The 16,387-nt window shown below is 39.2% G+C and overlaps 1 protein-coding gene across 2 annotated transcripts in view; it reads right to left on the reverse strand.

Moving 5' to 3' along the window:
- wnk4a (WNK lysine deficient protein kinase 4a) overlaps positions 1-16,387 on the reverse strand; it is a 94,093-nt gene that overhangs the window by 22,830 nt on the left and 54,876 nt on the right. For both annotated transcript variants that reach the window (XM_072248785.1, XM_072248784.1), the window contains exons 7-11: positions 13,126-13,477; positions 11,090-11,205; positions 7,918-7,988; positions 2,783-2,924; positions 312-428 (exon numbers count right to left, since the gene is read on the reverse strand). In XM_072248785.1, the coding sequence (XP_072104886.1) occupies positions 312-428; positions 2,783-2,924; positions 7,918-7,988; positions 11,090-11,205; positions 13,126-13,477 (798 nt within the window). The remainder of the gene's footprint in view (positions 1-311; positions 429-2,782; positions 2,925-7,917; positions 7,989-11,089; positions 11,206-13,125; positions 13,478-16,387) is intronic.

The following is a 16,387-nucleotide window of genomic DNA, read 5'->3' on the forward strand; positions in this document are numbered from 1 at the left end:
GCCGAATGACCTCCTGTGCTAAATTCTTGTATAATTCCACAATGAGTAAGAGTTACACAGGGACAATATCTGGATAAACTACAGAGATATTTTCAGTACTATATTATTTCAGGGAAGGCAGAGGGAAAGTCTTAAAGCTGAAGACTTAAAGCATTCAGAAGGCCTTATGGAGAAACAAAATAGTCAATGTTTCAGGTCAGTGACCCTTGTTAACTTCAAGATGGGTTGCTGATTTTCTATTAGACATTTACCCTACTGCTGAAGGCTGAACTCACCCCTACCAAAGAGGATCAAGCTAGTGATTTACGCACCATAACTGCAGCAATGTCTTCTGGGCAGTCACCTTCTGGGTCAAACTTGAAGGTCACCATTTTGCTGTTGTGGGTTTGAAGCTGGCATTCTACAACTCGATCTCCTTTGTCTGAAACCTGCAGTGGGAATGGAAGGTGTGACAATGAGCATTGTTTAACTTATAGTCAGTGTGATCTGTGCCAATTGTGGAAATTTCCTCATGGAAGAACGTTCCACACTCTACCACAGAAGCTTAAAATAAATAAAAATAAAGATAGAGATGGAGAAAAAAGGGCCGATTTTAAGTGTTGGAGTAAATGCAACTTCCAGCCGCCATTTGTCACTGATGGTGCCATTAGGCTTGAGTTTTACAAAGGCTGGAGCATCAGCTTCAATTGATCAGATAATGTCTAAGGGTGGAACAGAACTTCAATCCTCCTTTAGTTTTGGAGATGGCAAGGAAACAAAAGTTCCTGCAATGATTCAGTCAATAATTTGGACAAAATGGGAACAATTCCAGTAGGAGCTGCAAACAGGTTATTTTGTCAGTATCAATGTGTCGCTCAAATTTGCAGTTGAGTCCCAAGTCTGGCTAAGGACTTCACTTTGCATCTTATAAGTGGCCTCCAGCCTAAAACACTGGGAAACCTGGATGATCCATTTACCCATGTAGAACACATGTATGAATGGGCCAATTCCACTTTTAGATTTTAACCACCACATCACAGGATAGAAATAAACTGCTTCCACTCTCAATCCCTACTGGCAGTATGTTTGGAGGCTGTGCACATCCAAGGAAAAAGTTCAAAGACTCATTCCAAATAAATTCCACGAGCTTTATTTGAATTATTATGGGGAGCTTCTGTCATTGGCTGCATTCAGCCGAACTCCAGGAGCCATTAGATAAGTTGAGTCACGAGGAGTGGGGAAATACTTCTGGCTCCAGATGAAGATATTTCTGAAATTAAAGAAGTACCTTTAGGTAAGCCTGGAGATCACTTTAGAATTCTGACATCTGCCCTAGTTGCTCCCTACTTGGTTTATCAAATGGATTCTTGAAAAGGACTGACTCTTGATTGTGCTTTGCACCTGCTCAGATATTTAACCCCATACTTTTGACTACGGGATCAATACCTAAGCACACTGAATGAATATAGGTGTTCCCAGTAGTAAATTATATGGTGTTATATCCCCCCAAAAGCACAAGAACAACTACAGGATTGCAAAACTCCTCTATTTAGAAGGAAATCAGGATGAATTGAGAATTACAGACCAGTCATCAGCCCAATATCGATGTTGGTTCAATCTGTTGAAGCAATAATCCAATTCAAAATTAATTAAGAATTTGGAAAACATGAGCTAAAAGATTAGTCACCATTAAAGGTGAATCATCTGCAGCTTAACTGAGTTCTTTAAGGAAACTATGAGGAAGGGCAGATTCATTGATGTGGTATAAACATTCAAAAGGCTTTTTGAAAGATTTTTTGATAAAGATTATATACAACAGACATAAAAACAAAAAAAAATGCTGTATAGTAGGTCAGGTGACATCTGTGAAATGGAAAACAGTTAACAATTCAGGTCAAAGACCTTTTATCAGCAAGATAGTCAGAAAAAAAAAACAATAGAATTTTATGAAAAACTGTACATAAAAAAAGACCGACATACAACCAATGTGCAAAAGAAGACAATCTGTGCAAATAAAAATAATATTGAGAACATAAGTTGTAAAAGGTCCTTGAAAGTGAGTCTGTGGGTCATAGTATCAGTTCAGAGTAGTGGTGATTAAAGTTATCCACACAGATTCAGGAACCTGATGGTTGGAGAGTAATAATTGTTCCTGAACCTGTGGTGTGGGACCTAAGGCTACTGTACGTCCTTCCCGATAGTAGTAGCGAGAAGAGAGCACGGCTTGTATGGTGGGGGCTGTTGATGATGGATGCTGCTTTCTTGTGGCAGAGCTCCTTGTAAATGTACTCTGTGGTGGGGAGGGTTTTGCCTGTGCTGGACTGGGCTGTATCCACCTCTTTCTGTACCCTTTTCTGTTCCTGGATATTGACGTTTCCGTATCAGGTTGTGATGCAATCAGTCAGGATAATCTCCACAGTGTACCAAAGAAGCACCTTTCCATATCTACTACTTTTTCTTTTGTTGGCATTTGCATCTGTACTGTGACAACCTAGAAAAATACATTAGCTAAATCTAAAACACAATGCACAGATGAACAATTAATGCCAAATTACATGGACACTCAGTGTTATATAGTTACACTGCACCCTTCCCTTAAAGTATCCAGAGACTGTGTAGTAGGAATTCATCGATTCTGTCCCATGATTCTTAACTGTTAGTTAAAATATGTTTGTGGACATAGACATTTTACCACTTTCAGAGTAATGGTGTAGGAAAGTAGAAGTTGGAGGAAAAAGATTGTCAGCATTCGTGTTTCCAGTTAATAATGGCATGAAACCAGACTAAATAGGAGGCTGCTTACATTAAGAATCCGTAGCCTGGATCTGCCACGCTTTCGCAGGAGTTTACTCGCTATACGTTTCACGGGTAGTTTCACTGAACCTTCACCTGCAGACAGGCCTTCATAGCCATCGCTCATTCCAGAAGCAGCATCCGAGGCGTAGCTGCATAACCAAAACACAGTGGCACTGGTCTTAATGTCAATTATTGAGCTCCATCCCTGACAACTTGTTTAATCTCTTGGTTGCACTTAGTTGTAAGACGCCAGCCCCCTAGGCCTGAGTCAACATAATAGTAGTTGTAAGAAAATTTGTCATAGTGCTTAGTTTCTGAGAATTATGGCCAACAACTTGTAAAAATAATAATGAGTCAGACATTAATGTAAGATTAACATTAATAATTTCATTATGAGCAAGTGGTAAATTTCATTAAAGGGAAGGGTATTTTCATTCAATGACTAAATTTGCACAAAGTTTTTAAAATCTAGATTGGACATGGCACTCAGATATATTGTGCGCTGTCCCAAGTAATTACCTGAGCAGGACACAGAGGGCTGACTGAGCTGACCTTTGCCCTGTACCCAGGAGGCTTAAGGCAAGGAGCACAAAGTCCTATCACCCTGAGGCTCTGTGGGCTGCTAAAGCCCTACCCTTGGATGACACCAACAGCCTTTGACTGGGGGCAGGGATGGAGAGGACTTTTGTTTCCTGTCAAAACCTACCCTTCATGTTCCATGGCATTTAAAAACTACTAAGATTGCTCTAAGTAATTAGAGATTAAGCAAACAAATATGCACTTAACACACTGAGAAATAACACTAAAATAAATGAAACCCAGATGGTATGTTGCCTCTCAGGTGCCAGGATTAAGGATGTCTTGGATCGGGTTCTCAGCATCCTAAAGGGTGAGGGTGAGCAGCCAGAAGTTGTGGTACATATAGGTACCAATGACATAGGTAGGAAAAGGGAGGAGGTCCTGAAGAGAGAATATAGGGATTTAGGCAGAAAGCTGAAAAGCAGGACCTCCAGGGTAGTAATTTCTGGATTGCTGCCCATGCCACATGCCAGTAAGGGTAAGAATAAGATGATTTGGCAGATGAAAGGACAAGATTTCAGATTTCTGGATCATTGGGATCTCTTCTGGGGAAGGTATAATCTGTACAAAAAGGATGGGTTACAGCTGAACCCAAGGGTGGGGTGGCAATATCCTGTGGGCAAGTTTGCTATAGCTGTTAAGGGAGGGTTTAAACTAAGCTGGCAGGAGATGGGAACTGGATTGATAGGGCAGTCAGTATACAAGTAGATGCAGTGTGTAGGAAGGACAGGCGGATGATAGGGCAAAATTGCAGTCAGTGGAATGATTTGCAGTGTAACATGGGGGTGAAATCAAAAAGGATGATGAATACACGGTTGAACGTGTTATATATGAATGCATGCAGTATATGGAATAAGGTAGATGATCACATAATGCAGTTAGAGATTGGCAGGTGGTGGGCATCACTCAGTTTTGGCTGAAAGAAGATCATAGTTGTGAGTTTAACGTCCAAGGATACACATTGTATCAAAAGGACAGACAGGTTGGCAAAGGTGGTAGGGTGACTGTTGGTAAAAAATGAAATCAAATCCTTAGAAAGAGGTGACAAGGGATTGGAAGATGTAGAATCCTTGTCGGTGGAGTTAAGAAACTGCAAGGGTAAAAAAATTCTGATGGGAGCTATATACAGACCACTGAACAGTAGCCATGATGTGGGATACAAATTAACATGGGAGATTGAAAAGGCATATAAAAAGGGCAATGTTATGATAGTGATTGGGGATTTTCAATATGCAGGTAGAGTGGGAAAATCAGGTTGGTGCTGGATCCCAAGACAGGGAATTTGTAGAATGCCTACGAGATGGCTTTTTCGAGCAGCTTGTGGTTGAGCCCACTAGCAGAAAGGCAATTCTGGATTGGGTGTTGTGTAATGAACGGGAATTGATTAGGGAACTTGAAGTAAAGAAACCCTTAAGAGGCAGTGATCGTAATATTAAACAATTCACCCTGCAGTTTGAGAAGGAGAAGCTGAAGTCAGATGTATCACTATAACAGTGGAATAAAGGGAATTAACAGAGGCATGAGAGAGCAGCTGGCCAAAGTTGATTGGAAAGGGTCACTAGCAGGGGTAATGAAAGAACAGTAAAGACCGGAGTTTCTGGGAGCAATTTGGAAGGTGCAGGAAAGATACACCCCAAAGATGAAGAAGTATTCTAAAGGGAGAATAAGACAACCATGTCTGACAAGGGGAGTCAAAGACAGCATAAAAGCAAAAGAGAGGGCATATAATGTAGCAAAAAATAGTGGGAAGTTAGAGGATTGGGAAACTTTTAAAAACCAACACAAGGCAACTAAAAAGCCATAAGGAGAGAAAAGATGAAATATGAAGGTAAACTAGCTAATAATATAAATGAGGATACCAAATGTTTTTTCAGATAAATAAAGAACAAAAGAGAGACGAGAGTGGATATTGGACTGCTGGAAAATGACGCTAGAGAGGGAGTAATGGGGGACAAAGAAATGGCAGATGAACTTAATAAGCATTTTTGTCAGTCTTCACTGTGGAAGACACTAGCAGTATGCTAGAAATTTGAGTCGGGGGCAGAAATGCTATTACTAAGGAGAAGGTACTTGGGAAGCTGAAAGGTCTGAAGATAGATAAGTCACCTGGACAAGGTGGACTACAGACCAGGGTTTGTTAAGAGGAGCTGAAGAAATTGTGGCAGCATTAATGATGATCTTTCAAGAATCACTATATTTTGGAATGGTTCCAGAGGACTGGAAAATTGCAAATGTCACTCCATTTTTTAAGAAGGGAGGGAGGCAGCAGAAGGGAAATTATAGGCCAGTTAGCCTGACCTCAGTGGATGTTGGAGTCCATTATTAAGGATGGGGTTTCAGGGTACTTGGATGCACATGATAAAATAGAGCAAAGTGAGCATGGTTCCTTAATGGGAAATCTTGCCTGACAAATCTGTTGAAATTCTTTGAGACATTAACTGGCAGGCTAGACAAAGGAGAGTCAGTGGATGTTGTTTATTTGGAGTTTCAGAAGGCCTTTGACAAGGTGCCGCACATGAGGCTGCTTAACAAAATAAGAGCCTATGATATCACAGGAAAGATACTAGCATGAATAGTGGCTGGTTAGCAGGAGGCAAAGAGTGGGAATAAAGGGGGTCTTTTCTGGTTGGTTGCCAGTGACTAGTGGTGTTCCACAAGGGCTGGTGTTGGGACTGCTTATTTCCACGTTATGTGTCAATGATTTGGATGACAGAAGTCTACTTAGGACAAAGATGAGGAGGAATTTCTTTAGCCAGAGGGTAGCGAGTCTGTGGAATTCACTGCCACAGATGGCTGTGGAGGTCAAGTCATTGAGTACATTTAAAGTGGAGTTTGATAGGTTCTTGATTAGTCAGGGCACCAAAGATTATGAGGAGAAGGCAGGAGAATGGGATTGATGGGGAATATAGATCAGCAAGGATTGAATGGCAGAACAGACTCAATGGGTCGAATGGTCTAATTCTGCTCTTATGTCTTGCAGACACAACAAACAACAAAATGTACATTCTACTCTCTTACCCCTAGTGCTGAGAATTTCCATTCAAACAAATGAAGTCGCTGTTCATACACTGGCTGGACTGGGGAGGGAGAGGATTCCTCAGGGAAGTTCTGAGGAACTCCAGGACCATTGTCCTCTGTTGCTGGACACCACGTGGAATTCAGTAACAGACCAGCCAATATTGACAAGGCAAACCATCAGCTCAATTCTGCCAATGCTTATACATTGGTATCTCTCTTAGCACTACCTTGTGCTGATTTACTCTAGTGCTGTTAATCCTCTAGTGTGAATACTCTAGTATGTTCTCTCCTGTAATTTAAAAACAGCATTGGCTTGGGATGTGTGCTGCTGAGCTGGGAGCCTGGAGTTCGTGCAAGCAATGACTTGCCCATGGCTCAGTGCATAGAGGCTGCCTGATGACATGTTCTATGGGCAGCAACCACTATTAAGCTTGTTGCCATTGAGAAATCTCTAGGAACATGGAGTACTCTGCCATGCAGGTGGGGGGTATTCACTGATGGAGAAGCAGCAGCAGAAGACAGGAACAGCAAAGGTTCTTGTCAGGAACCCAGCACAGCACAGTCAGTGATGCACCTTTTAGTGCTGGTTCCATTCTCGCTCCTGGGGACATATCATGAGCACTATGTGAGGTTCCAATGTAATTGTTTTAAGCAATTTCTTGATTTGCAGATATTGGACAAACCAACACCTGCAGGTTACTCAATGGTCATGGGTGGTTATTTCAGAGATCCTTGGTCCTTGAGAGCAATTATCAGAAATGGAATGAATTGCCTTGAACGCTTGTTGGTATTCCATCACAACAGCCCTGTACTCTCACTATAAACTTGAGGAATCAATTTATATTCAATGCCTAACATGTGATACATGGTAAAACTAAAGTATAACATGAAATGTTTTATGAATCAACTCACAGGCAAATCATAAAACGCTTACATCTCAACATAGCTCATACAGTATATAGTTATTGAATCCCAACTAAGCATGGATTAGGCCCAAGTAGGAGCAAGTCTTTAGCTTTTTCTCTTATTTTAATTATTTAATGTAGAACAGTATATTTTTGGCAAAAAATTACATTGTTTTCAATTTTTCATAAGATTTTTGTGAAAGCTAAAATGATCTTTCTTGTAACTCTAGGAAGCATAAACCTTTGCACATTACAGTTGTTGACAAATTTTGATAATGAATTCTTTACGTCAGAGCAATCATTTCCATGTGACGCCATAAAAAATATCAACCATTAGTTTAAACGTTCTTCTCTTTCTGATGTGGATTTTTCTCTTCCTTTCAAGAAAAACATGTTATGGTTCAGACATAATTTGTTTAAGAGGAAAACTAAGAACTGTTGAATTAAATTAGACTTGGAGAGAAAAACAAGTGTAGACTTACATGCCACCAACAAAACGGTCCATTACTTCTTAATTTATTTGTCTAAACTTGTTAAAGAGTTGGACTCAAATGGACAAATCTTTTAAAGTGGATTGTCACATGATTTTAGGTTTAAAAATATCAAGTCATGGATTACTGGAATAGTCATTTTGATTTACCTGTCTCCTGGTGAAATTAGCCCACTGTGAATTGATGAATGTTGTTTCGAGGGAAAGGTCACTGCAATGCTCTGAAATAAAAAGACATAGAGCAAAATAAGAATAATACGGTATTCATTTACATAAACTACTAACCAAATTAAAACATCTCTGTGATCGAAATAACTAAAAGTTCAGGTAGTAATCTTGTAGAGTGAAGTATACTGTACAATTGCCCTAACTTTCATTGCAATAAAACTGGGTGAGCTTACAAGGGAATGATTACCTCCCCCTCATCTCAGTATTTTACTGCCTAGGTGGCAAGGATAGAGGGTTACTCAATAGATACTGAAGGTTTTCTTCAATATTACTGTTTAGTTTGTAAAATACTTAGATTCATCCTATAAGATCAATACTTTCCAAAATTATGGAAGGTACACTTTACTTGAGTAAATGTATCCCATTGCTTGAGGGGTTCTAACTTAAACAATGAAATGCTATGCATTTTCAAACAGGATCATTCCAGTTTAGATGTGTAATTTCAATTTGAGGATGCTTACAGTGAGCACTGTACTGAACAATGCATATTTTTGACTTGTACGGTATATGTTCAAAGTCTTTGATAATATCTATCACTGTACACTTCTAAGTTATCCTCAGATGACTTCCCACTGACACAATGTTCATAGCTCTTTAGACCTATGCTGTGATAATTGTTTAAAACTTTGGGTCTTTGTTCATTAACAAACGAAGGGTCTCGGCCTGAAACGTCGACTGCACCTCTTCCTACAGATGCTGCCTGGCCTGCTGCGTTCACCAGCAACTTTGATGTGTGTTGCTTGAATTTCCAGCATCTGCAGGATTCCTGTTGTTTGTCCTTAAAGTTCTGTCCTCTCTCCCATCCTTAGGTAGCCCCTTCAAGTCATCTAGTTCTACCCATTGTATATTCATTAATTGTCTTCAAATCATAGCCTCTGTCTTTGGAACTTTCATAGTCTGGTTGTTTCATCTTTTAGATGCAAGACCATAAGACACGGGAGCAGAATTAAGCCATTCAGCCCATCGGGTCTGCTCTGCCATTCTGTCATGGCTGATTCCAGATCTCAATCAACCCCATACACCTGCCTTCTCGCCATATTTTTTGATGCTCTCACTGATCAGGAAACAATCACCTTCTGCTTTAAATATACACACGGACTTAGCCTCCGCTGCAGTCTGTGGCAGAGCGTTCCACAGATTCACTACTCGCTGGCTAAAAAAATTCCTCCTTATCTCTGTTCTAAAAGGTTGCCCCTCAGTTTTGAAACTATGCCCTCTAGTTCTGGATACCCCCACCATAGGAAACATCCTCTCTACATCCACCCTATCTAGTCCTTTCAACATTCGGTAGGTTTCAATGTGATCCCCCCCATTCTTTTAAATTCCAGTGAGTACAGGCCCAAAGCTGCCAAATGTTCCTCGTATGTTAACCCCTTCATTCCCAGAATCATCCTTGTGAACTCCTCTGGACTCTTTCCAATAACAACACATCCTTTATGAGATATGGGGCCCAAAACAGTTGACAAGTATGGCCTGACTAGTGTCTTATAAAAGCTGAGCATTATCTCCTTGCTTTTATATTCTATTTTCCTTGAAATAAATACTAACATTGTATTTGCCTTCTTTATCAGACTCAACCTGTAAATTAACCTTCTGGGAGTCTTGCGCGAGGACTCCTAATTCCCTCTGCACCTCTGATGTTTGAAACTTCTCCTCATTTAGATAATAGTTTGCACAATTGTTCATTTTACCAAAATGCACTATCATACATTTCCCAACACTGTATTCCATCTGCCACTTTTTTGCCCATTCTTCCAATTTGTCCAAGTCCTTCTGCAATCTCGTTGCTTCCTCAGCACTACCTACCTCTTCACCTATCTTCATATCATCCACAAACTTTGCCACAATGCCGTCAATTCCATTATCTAAATCATTGACAAACAATGTGATAAGCAGCGGTCCCAATACAGACCCCTGAGGAACATCACTAGTCACCAGCAGCCAACCAGAAAAGACCCCATTTATTCCCACTAGCTGCCTCCTGCCTGTCAGCCGAATTATTCCTCTATCCATGCCAGTATCTTTCCTGTAATGACATAGGATTTTATCTTGTTAAGCAGCCTCATTTGTGGCACCTTATCAAATGCTTTCTGAAAATCCAAGTAAATATTATCCACTGCCACACACATAAAAGTTGCTGGGGGAACGCAGCAGGCCAGGCAGCATGTCTAGGAAGAGGTACAATCGACGTTTCAGGATGTCGACTGTACCTCTTCCTAGAGATGCTGCCTGGCCTGCTGCGTTCCCCCAGCAACTTTTATGTGTGTTGCTTGAAATTCCAGCATCTGCAGATTTCCTCATGTTTGCATTATCTACTGCCTCTCTTTTTGTCCACCCTGCTTGTTACTTCCTCGAAGAACTCTAACATATTTATCAGGCATGATTTCCCTTTACAGAAACCACGCTGACTTTGACTTATTTTATCACTCGCCTCCAAGTACCTCAAAACCTCATCCTTTAATAATAAACTCAACACTTTCCCAACCACTGAGGTTAGGCTAACTGGCCGATAATTTCCTTTTTTTTTCTTTCAGTCTTTCTGTGTTCCCCTGTACTTCAATCAATTGCTTTATATTTACCCCAAAAGCATAAAACCTGTACAGCTCCTTATTTTCATTAGCTTCCTTCATTTGACTTTTAGGCTTTGGAAGTAATTGAAAACTTGAAATTATCCAAAGTATTTCAGGACTTTATTATAGACAATGCTTTTGGAATTATGTCAAGCAGTAACACATGACTGTAATAAGGACTGTCCGATTTAGTAAGCTGCACACTATATTAACTTATTTCCAACAGGAAACCAAGTGGTAAGATTGAACAATTGCGTTATGAATGAAAATTAAGAGGTGCAAAATGAAAAACACAATTGATGTCTCTGTTCATTTGCTTGGAGAAGATTCTCCAATATTTCTCAAAACTATCTGACTTTTGGAATGAGACTTTCAATATTACCAAGTCGTCCAGAACACAACTGCAAATATTGATAACAAAATGCCTTTAAACAAAGTTGTTCTTAAATAAAGAGTTCACTTTCATAAAACTTGATGTTGTCTGAACAAGTTGAGGAGTTTGCATCTGCTTGAAATTTACTTACAGCAGGAAATTGGAGACCAATTCCAGAGTTTGGGGCTAACTGGCCAGCCCTGTGCAAGTTGTCACAGGAATCCAAGAATCCAGAAGAACTCAAATAACCATCAGTCTCACAATCAGCTGATAAAAAACACGGAGAAAACAATGAATATAATTTGTTTGAAAATGGTCTCGTTAATATATTCTTCCTGTTACATTTTAATCAGGAACACAATTAACAATCCATTGACATTCAGGTGAATGTCACGACTTGCCTATAAAAATACTGCCAAGTTTATTGACCAATAACATAAATGATTTTTTTTACATTATTTTCTCCCACTGTATACATATTTTTAAAATCATGAATAAAGTGTATTTTTGAAACAAAACATGTTTAATTTTCATGACATCACAACCTAATGCAACCATGGGCTATAGATAGGGTAAATGCAAGCAGACTTTTTCCTCTGAAGTTGGGTGAGACTAGAACTAGCGGTCATGGATTAAGGGTGAAAGGTGAAATATTTAAGGGGATCATGAGGGGTAAATTCTTCACTCAGAAGGTGGTGAGAGTGTGGTACAAGCTGTCAGTGAAAGTGGTGGATACGGGTTCAATTTCAACATTTAAGAGAAAATTGGATAAGTACTTTATACTTTATTGTTGCTAAACAATTGATACTAGAGCATACAATCATCACAGCGATATTTGATTCTGCGCTTTGCGCTCCCTGGAGTACAAATCGATAGTAAATATTAAAAATTTAAATTATAAATCATAAATAGAAAATAGAAAAGGGAAAGTAAGGTAGTGCAAAAAAACCGAGAGGCAGGTCCGGATATTTGAAGGGTACGGCCCAGAACCGCGTCAGGATGACCAATGACAATTACATGGATGGAAGGGGCGTGGAGGACTATGGTCCGGGACCAGGTCAATGGAACTAAGTAGAATAATAGTTCAGCATGGACTAGATGGGCTGAAGGGCCCATTTCTGTGCTGTGGTATTTTATGACTCCTTGGACTCAAAAGACATGAATTTCAATGGGGGTGCAATTCATCTTTAGACATTGGCACTAAAGGGGTACAGAATCTTCATTACACTCCTCTCCCAAGATTGGAGCTAAGTCTGGAAGTAGAGTGCGATTGGTGGCTAACGTTGTAGGATGCATTAAACTCTAGCGATCAAAGATGAACGTAAGTAGGCACGTTATTATTTTGAAAGTAGATGTGCAATGGAATGCAGGTACAGTGACCAAGGAATCCACAAAACTATTTCCTGCAATGCAATCAATTTGGATGCAGCCATGTTTGCTTTGAATCCTGTGATCTATACTGATGGCCAGATGGGTACCAGAAACCTTAATGTGAGGAATTTGCCGTCAGCCTACATCTTTTAAGTTTTAGAGGTTCAAACTCTAGTTGGGAGTTTTAAAAATAGATTTATTTTTCTTAAGTTTTCTTCTATTTTACAACTGAGTAGAAGGTGAAAAATATCCACAAATAATCTGATCTCTTTATTAATAACTTTGTTTATGATTTTCCTAGCAAACTTACTATTCCATGAAATAAATCCATATACATCTTTGTGGTTTGGAAATAGTTTCAAATGCCATTGGAGATTTTCCACACAATGGCCCTTTGTTTTCCCCCAGGGTCAAATGGGAGAGGACCAAGATTTAAACAGTTTTGTATCCTTTAATAAAGGCAGGGATCGTGTTAGAATTAAGGATTACTAAAATGTCAGGGGGTATATAAAGTGAAATTAATCCTAGGTACATCATACAATATGATAGGAATGAGAGAGGTTAGAGGGATGATTGTCAATGAAACAGAGTATCAGCTGTGTCACATTATGGTCAGTCGGCAGATACAATACTATATGTTCAGTGCTGTGGAAATAATGAGCCACATTCCACCCCCTCTCCATATCTTCTCTAAACTGTTTTCAGCAAGTCCATTTCAATTCAGTATGTCTAGCTTATTATTTAAATAAGATTACTTCACTAATATATTTCAAGGAAATTGGGATTTGAAACTAAATGATTTATCTTCAGTCTTACATGTAGCTGAAGAATAATTTGTGTTCCTATATCGAAAAGTCTGATGCTGATCAGCCTCTGGCTCCTCAGGCTCTGGTGGAAAGGGAGAATTCAGTAGTGTTTCAATGGGACGTGTGGTGGCTAGAGACTGTGGTGGCTGGGCAACTCCAGCTGCACTTTCTGTTCCTTCTTGAGGCAAATTCAGTTCTTCCAAGAGCTCACAAATCTTTTTCTTTTTCTCCTGCTCTTTTTTTCTCAGCTCCTCCTGTATGCGTTGGTTCCGCTCACGCTTTCTCTTGACCTCAGTCACGCGGTCTCTGATGGCCTTTGCAACTAATTTGTAGTCAGCCTCACAGACAAAACCCAAGGTCACCTAATGAAGAGACACATTACATATTCAGCAGTGGGTGAACATTATTTAGTAGGAGAAAGTAATATCACATTTACAGTTTTTGATCCTCTCTAACCCACCACGAAGTAGAAACTCATCTGTGGTTGCATATATTTAACATGCATTGTAGAAGAATATGGGTGTTGTAATCTATCTCCAAACTTTAGTTCCACTGAATTCTATGAGTTCAACTTGAGGCTATATTTTGGGTTTAGCACATTAGTCTGAAACTGGGATGAGAACTAAGATTAAAAATGAGCTTTATTTGTCACAAGTACATTAAAATATCGAAACATACCGTGAAATGCATTGTGTGCATCTACATCCAACACAATGTAAAAATGTACTGGGAGCAGCCTGCAGGTGTCAGCATGCCCACAACTTACTAACCCGTACATCTTTTGGAATGTCGGAGGAAACAGCAGCACCCAGGGGAAACTCACACGGTCACTTGGAGAATGTACAAACTCCTCATAGACAGCTGTGGGAATTGAACCTCAACCTTTCAATAGGTACCTCAACTATATGTATGTAAGTGTGTGTGTGTATATATATATATAGGAACACTATCACTTCCAAGATCTTTTCCAAATTACAAAACTTGTCTGTTCCTCATCATCACTGTCAAAATCCTGTAATCTCTGCTCAATGTAATGGGATTATCTTCACCTCACAGCCTACAAGTGCATCAAGAAACTCCACCAGCACTTTCTCAAGGGCAACCAAGGTGAGTGGGAATGTCAACACTGCAAGTGCTGCCCATATCTAGAATGAAATAAGAAATAAATCCAACCCTGGTTGATCTCAAACTGATTTTCCTTTATCTATCTTTTGTTGAAACCCAAATCAATTGATCTTAGCTTTGAGAATTTCAATTGATCTGACATCCACACCCTTCTGAGTCTTAGAGCTCTAAATCTCTGGTAACTTTTGCAGAGAAAGAAAATACTTAATTTTATTCCCAAGTAGTCTTGCTTGACATTTTAAGTCATGCCTTTTTGTTGAATTCACCCATCAGAGGAAATTTGTATCGGCTAGAGTTACAGAGATAGTAATTGGTTGAAGGAAGACATTTTAAAAATACTTTACAGTTTAAAATATAAATAAAAACAGAGGGAATGATGGGAAGAGTTTCAATGCAGCGATTGCAGTGGTCTGAAATATTAATCAAGGGAATTGCACATCAGGTTGAAGGATTTCTCCAGATGGACTTTTTGCCATTATCCTTATATCTGTTTCCTCTCTACGAATTCTCAACTGAAAGAAGTGACTCCTTTTGGGGAACGGATTAACAAACACGGATGGCCAGGTTCAGCTAGAATTTTGTGTGACCTTTCATAGTGAAAATTTATCTGCTATTTCTTTCTCAGATCTAAAACTTATTGAAGCCAACTTCAGCAAAGTCACAGACCATAGCTAATTAAGCATAGATTCTGGACTGAATCTGAGACTTTTCTAATCAATATGGTAAAATAGAGAAAATTGCTTAACTGGCAAGACTTATTGTGTGAATAAAAAGTAGAAGCAAAACATGATTTTAATTTTACTGACAAATACCAATCACTGAGAACTGACAAGGGTACAAAAATATTTTTCTGACAGTCTATTGAGCTATAATAATAATAAAAAACAGGGTTTTAAAGCCAGGTTTTCAAATTTGCTGCGGAACATGCTCCAGCGAACTCTTGATGGAACATCAAGTTGGATGTGTTAGCGCAGGGAAGATGCATAAATGAGTGGCAAGATAATCTTGTGCAAGAGATCTTCAGGAAAAAATGATCCCAGAACAAAATACTGGAGTATCTATTGGATTCTGGTGTTTAAATCCAAGGTTCTTTTAGAAGTCAGAACCAAGGCAAAAAATTGTTGCTTCACGATCATTTTATTAAGAGTTGATTGAACTAAGGGAAGTTGAACAGAACAGTGACAGGGGTCTCACTACTTGAAGAAGAGAGAAACTGAAGATAGTGTCTACCGTAAAACAAGTACTTTTATACCCAGAGATAAGAAAATTTGATAGGTAACAATAATGCAATGAGAAAATATTTAATACTATAGTAAAAATTGCCAATGATAAAATACTGACATATAATTAATTGTTAAACTACAAAGAAAATGACAATTAAAATTCAACAGTCAGATCCAACATACCCAAACCTATTTGCAGTGACAATAGCTTCCATAACTTTTCCACAAATTACATCTGCTGAACATTGTGGGCATGCTAATTTGGCACTGGAATGGGTGGCAACACTTGCCGGCTGCCCCAGCAACCCTTGGGTGTGTTGGTTGTTAACGTGAACAATGCATTTCACTGTATGTTCCGATGTACATGTGATGAAGAAAATTGAATCATGAATCCTGAACCTATTTTCATGGTGGATTCAGGATAAAACAACATAAAGGAGAAAGAGTGGATGGTTAAAAAGCAGAAAAGGAAAAAGTCTGAATAAACAAGTCATTTTCGAGTTTGGTGGTAGTAACTAGTGGTGAACCACAGGGTTCAGTGCTGGGATACAAGTTGTTCACAATCTAAACCAACACACTGGATAAGCAGACCAAATGTAACATATTGAAGCTTGTTGATAATACAAAGGTGGGTTGCAGTGTGAATTGTGTGGAGGATACTGTATATTCGTAAATTAGCAAGTAAGTGAGTGAGATAGAACTGATGGAATATAATGTGATAAAATATGCTATATTCATTTCACTGGAGAGAAAAAAAATCAAAGTATTTTTAAATGATGAAAGTTTGAAAGGTGTTAGCTTCAAAGGGATTTGGGTATCCTTGTTGGCCAATCACTGAAAATTAACATGTCGGCACAGCAAGAAGTTAAGAAAGCAAAAGTTTCATTGGCTTTTACTGCAAGAGAATTTGAGTGCAGGAGTAAA

This window comes from Mobula birostris, chromosome X (genome assembly GCF_030028105.1).
Source record: "Mobula birostris isolate sMobBir1 chromosome X, sMobBir1.hap1, whole genome shotgun sequence".
Taxonomy (NCBI): domain Eukaryota; kingdom Metazoa; phylum Chordata; class Chondrichthyes; order Myliobatiformes; family Myliobatidae; genus Mobula; species Mobula birostris.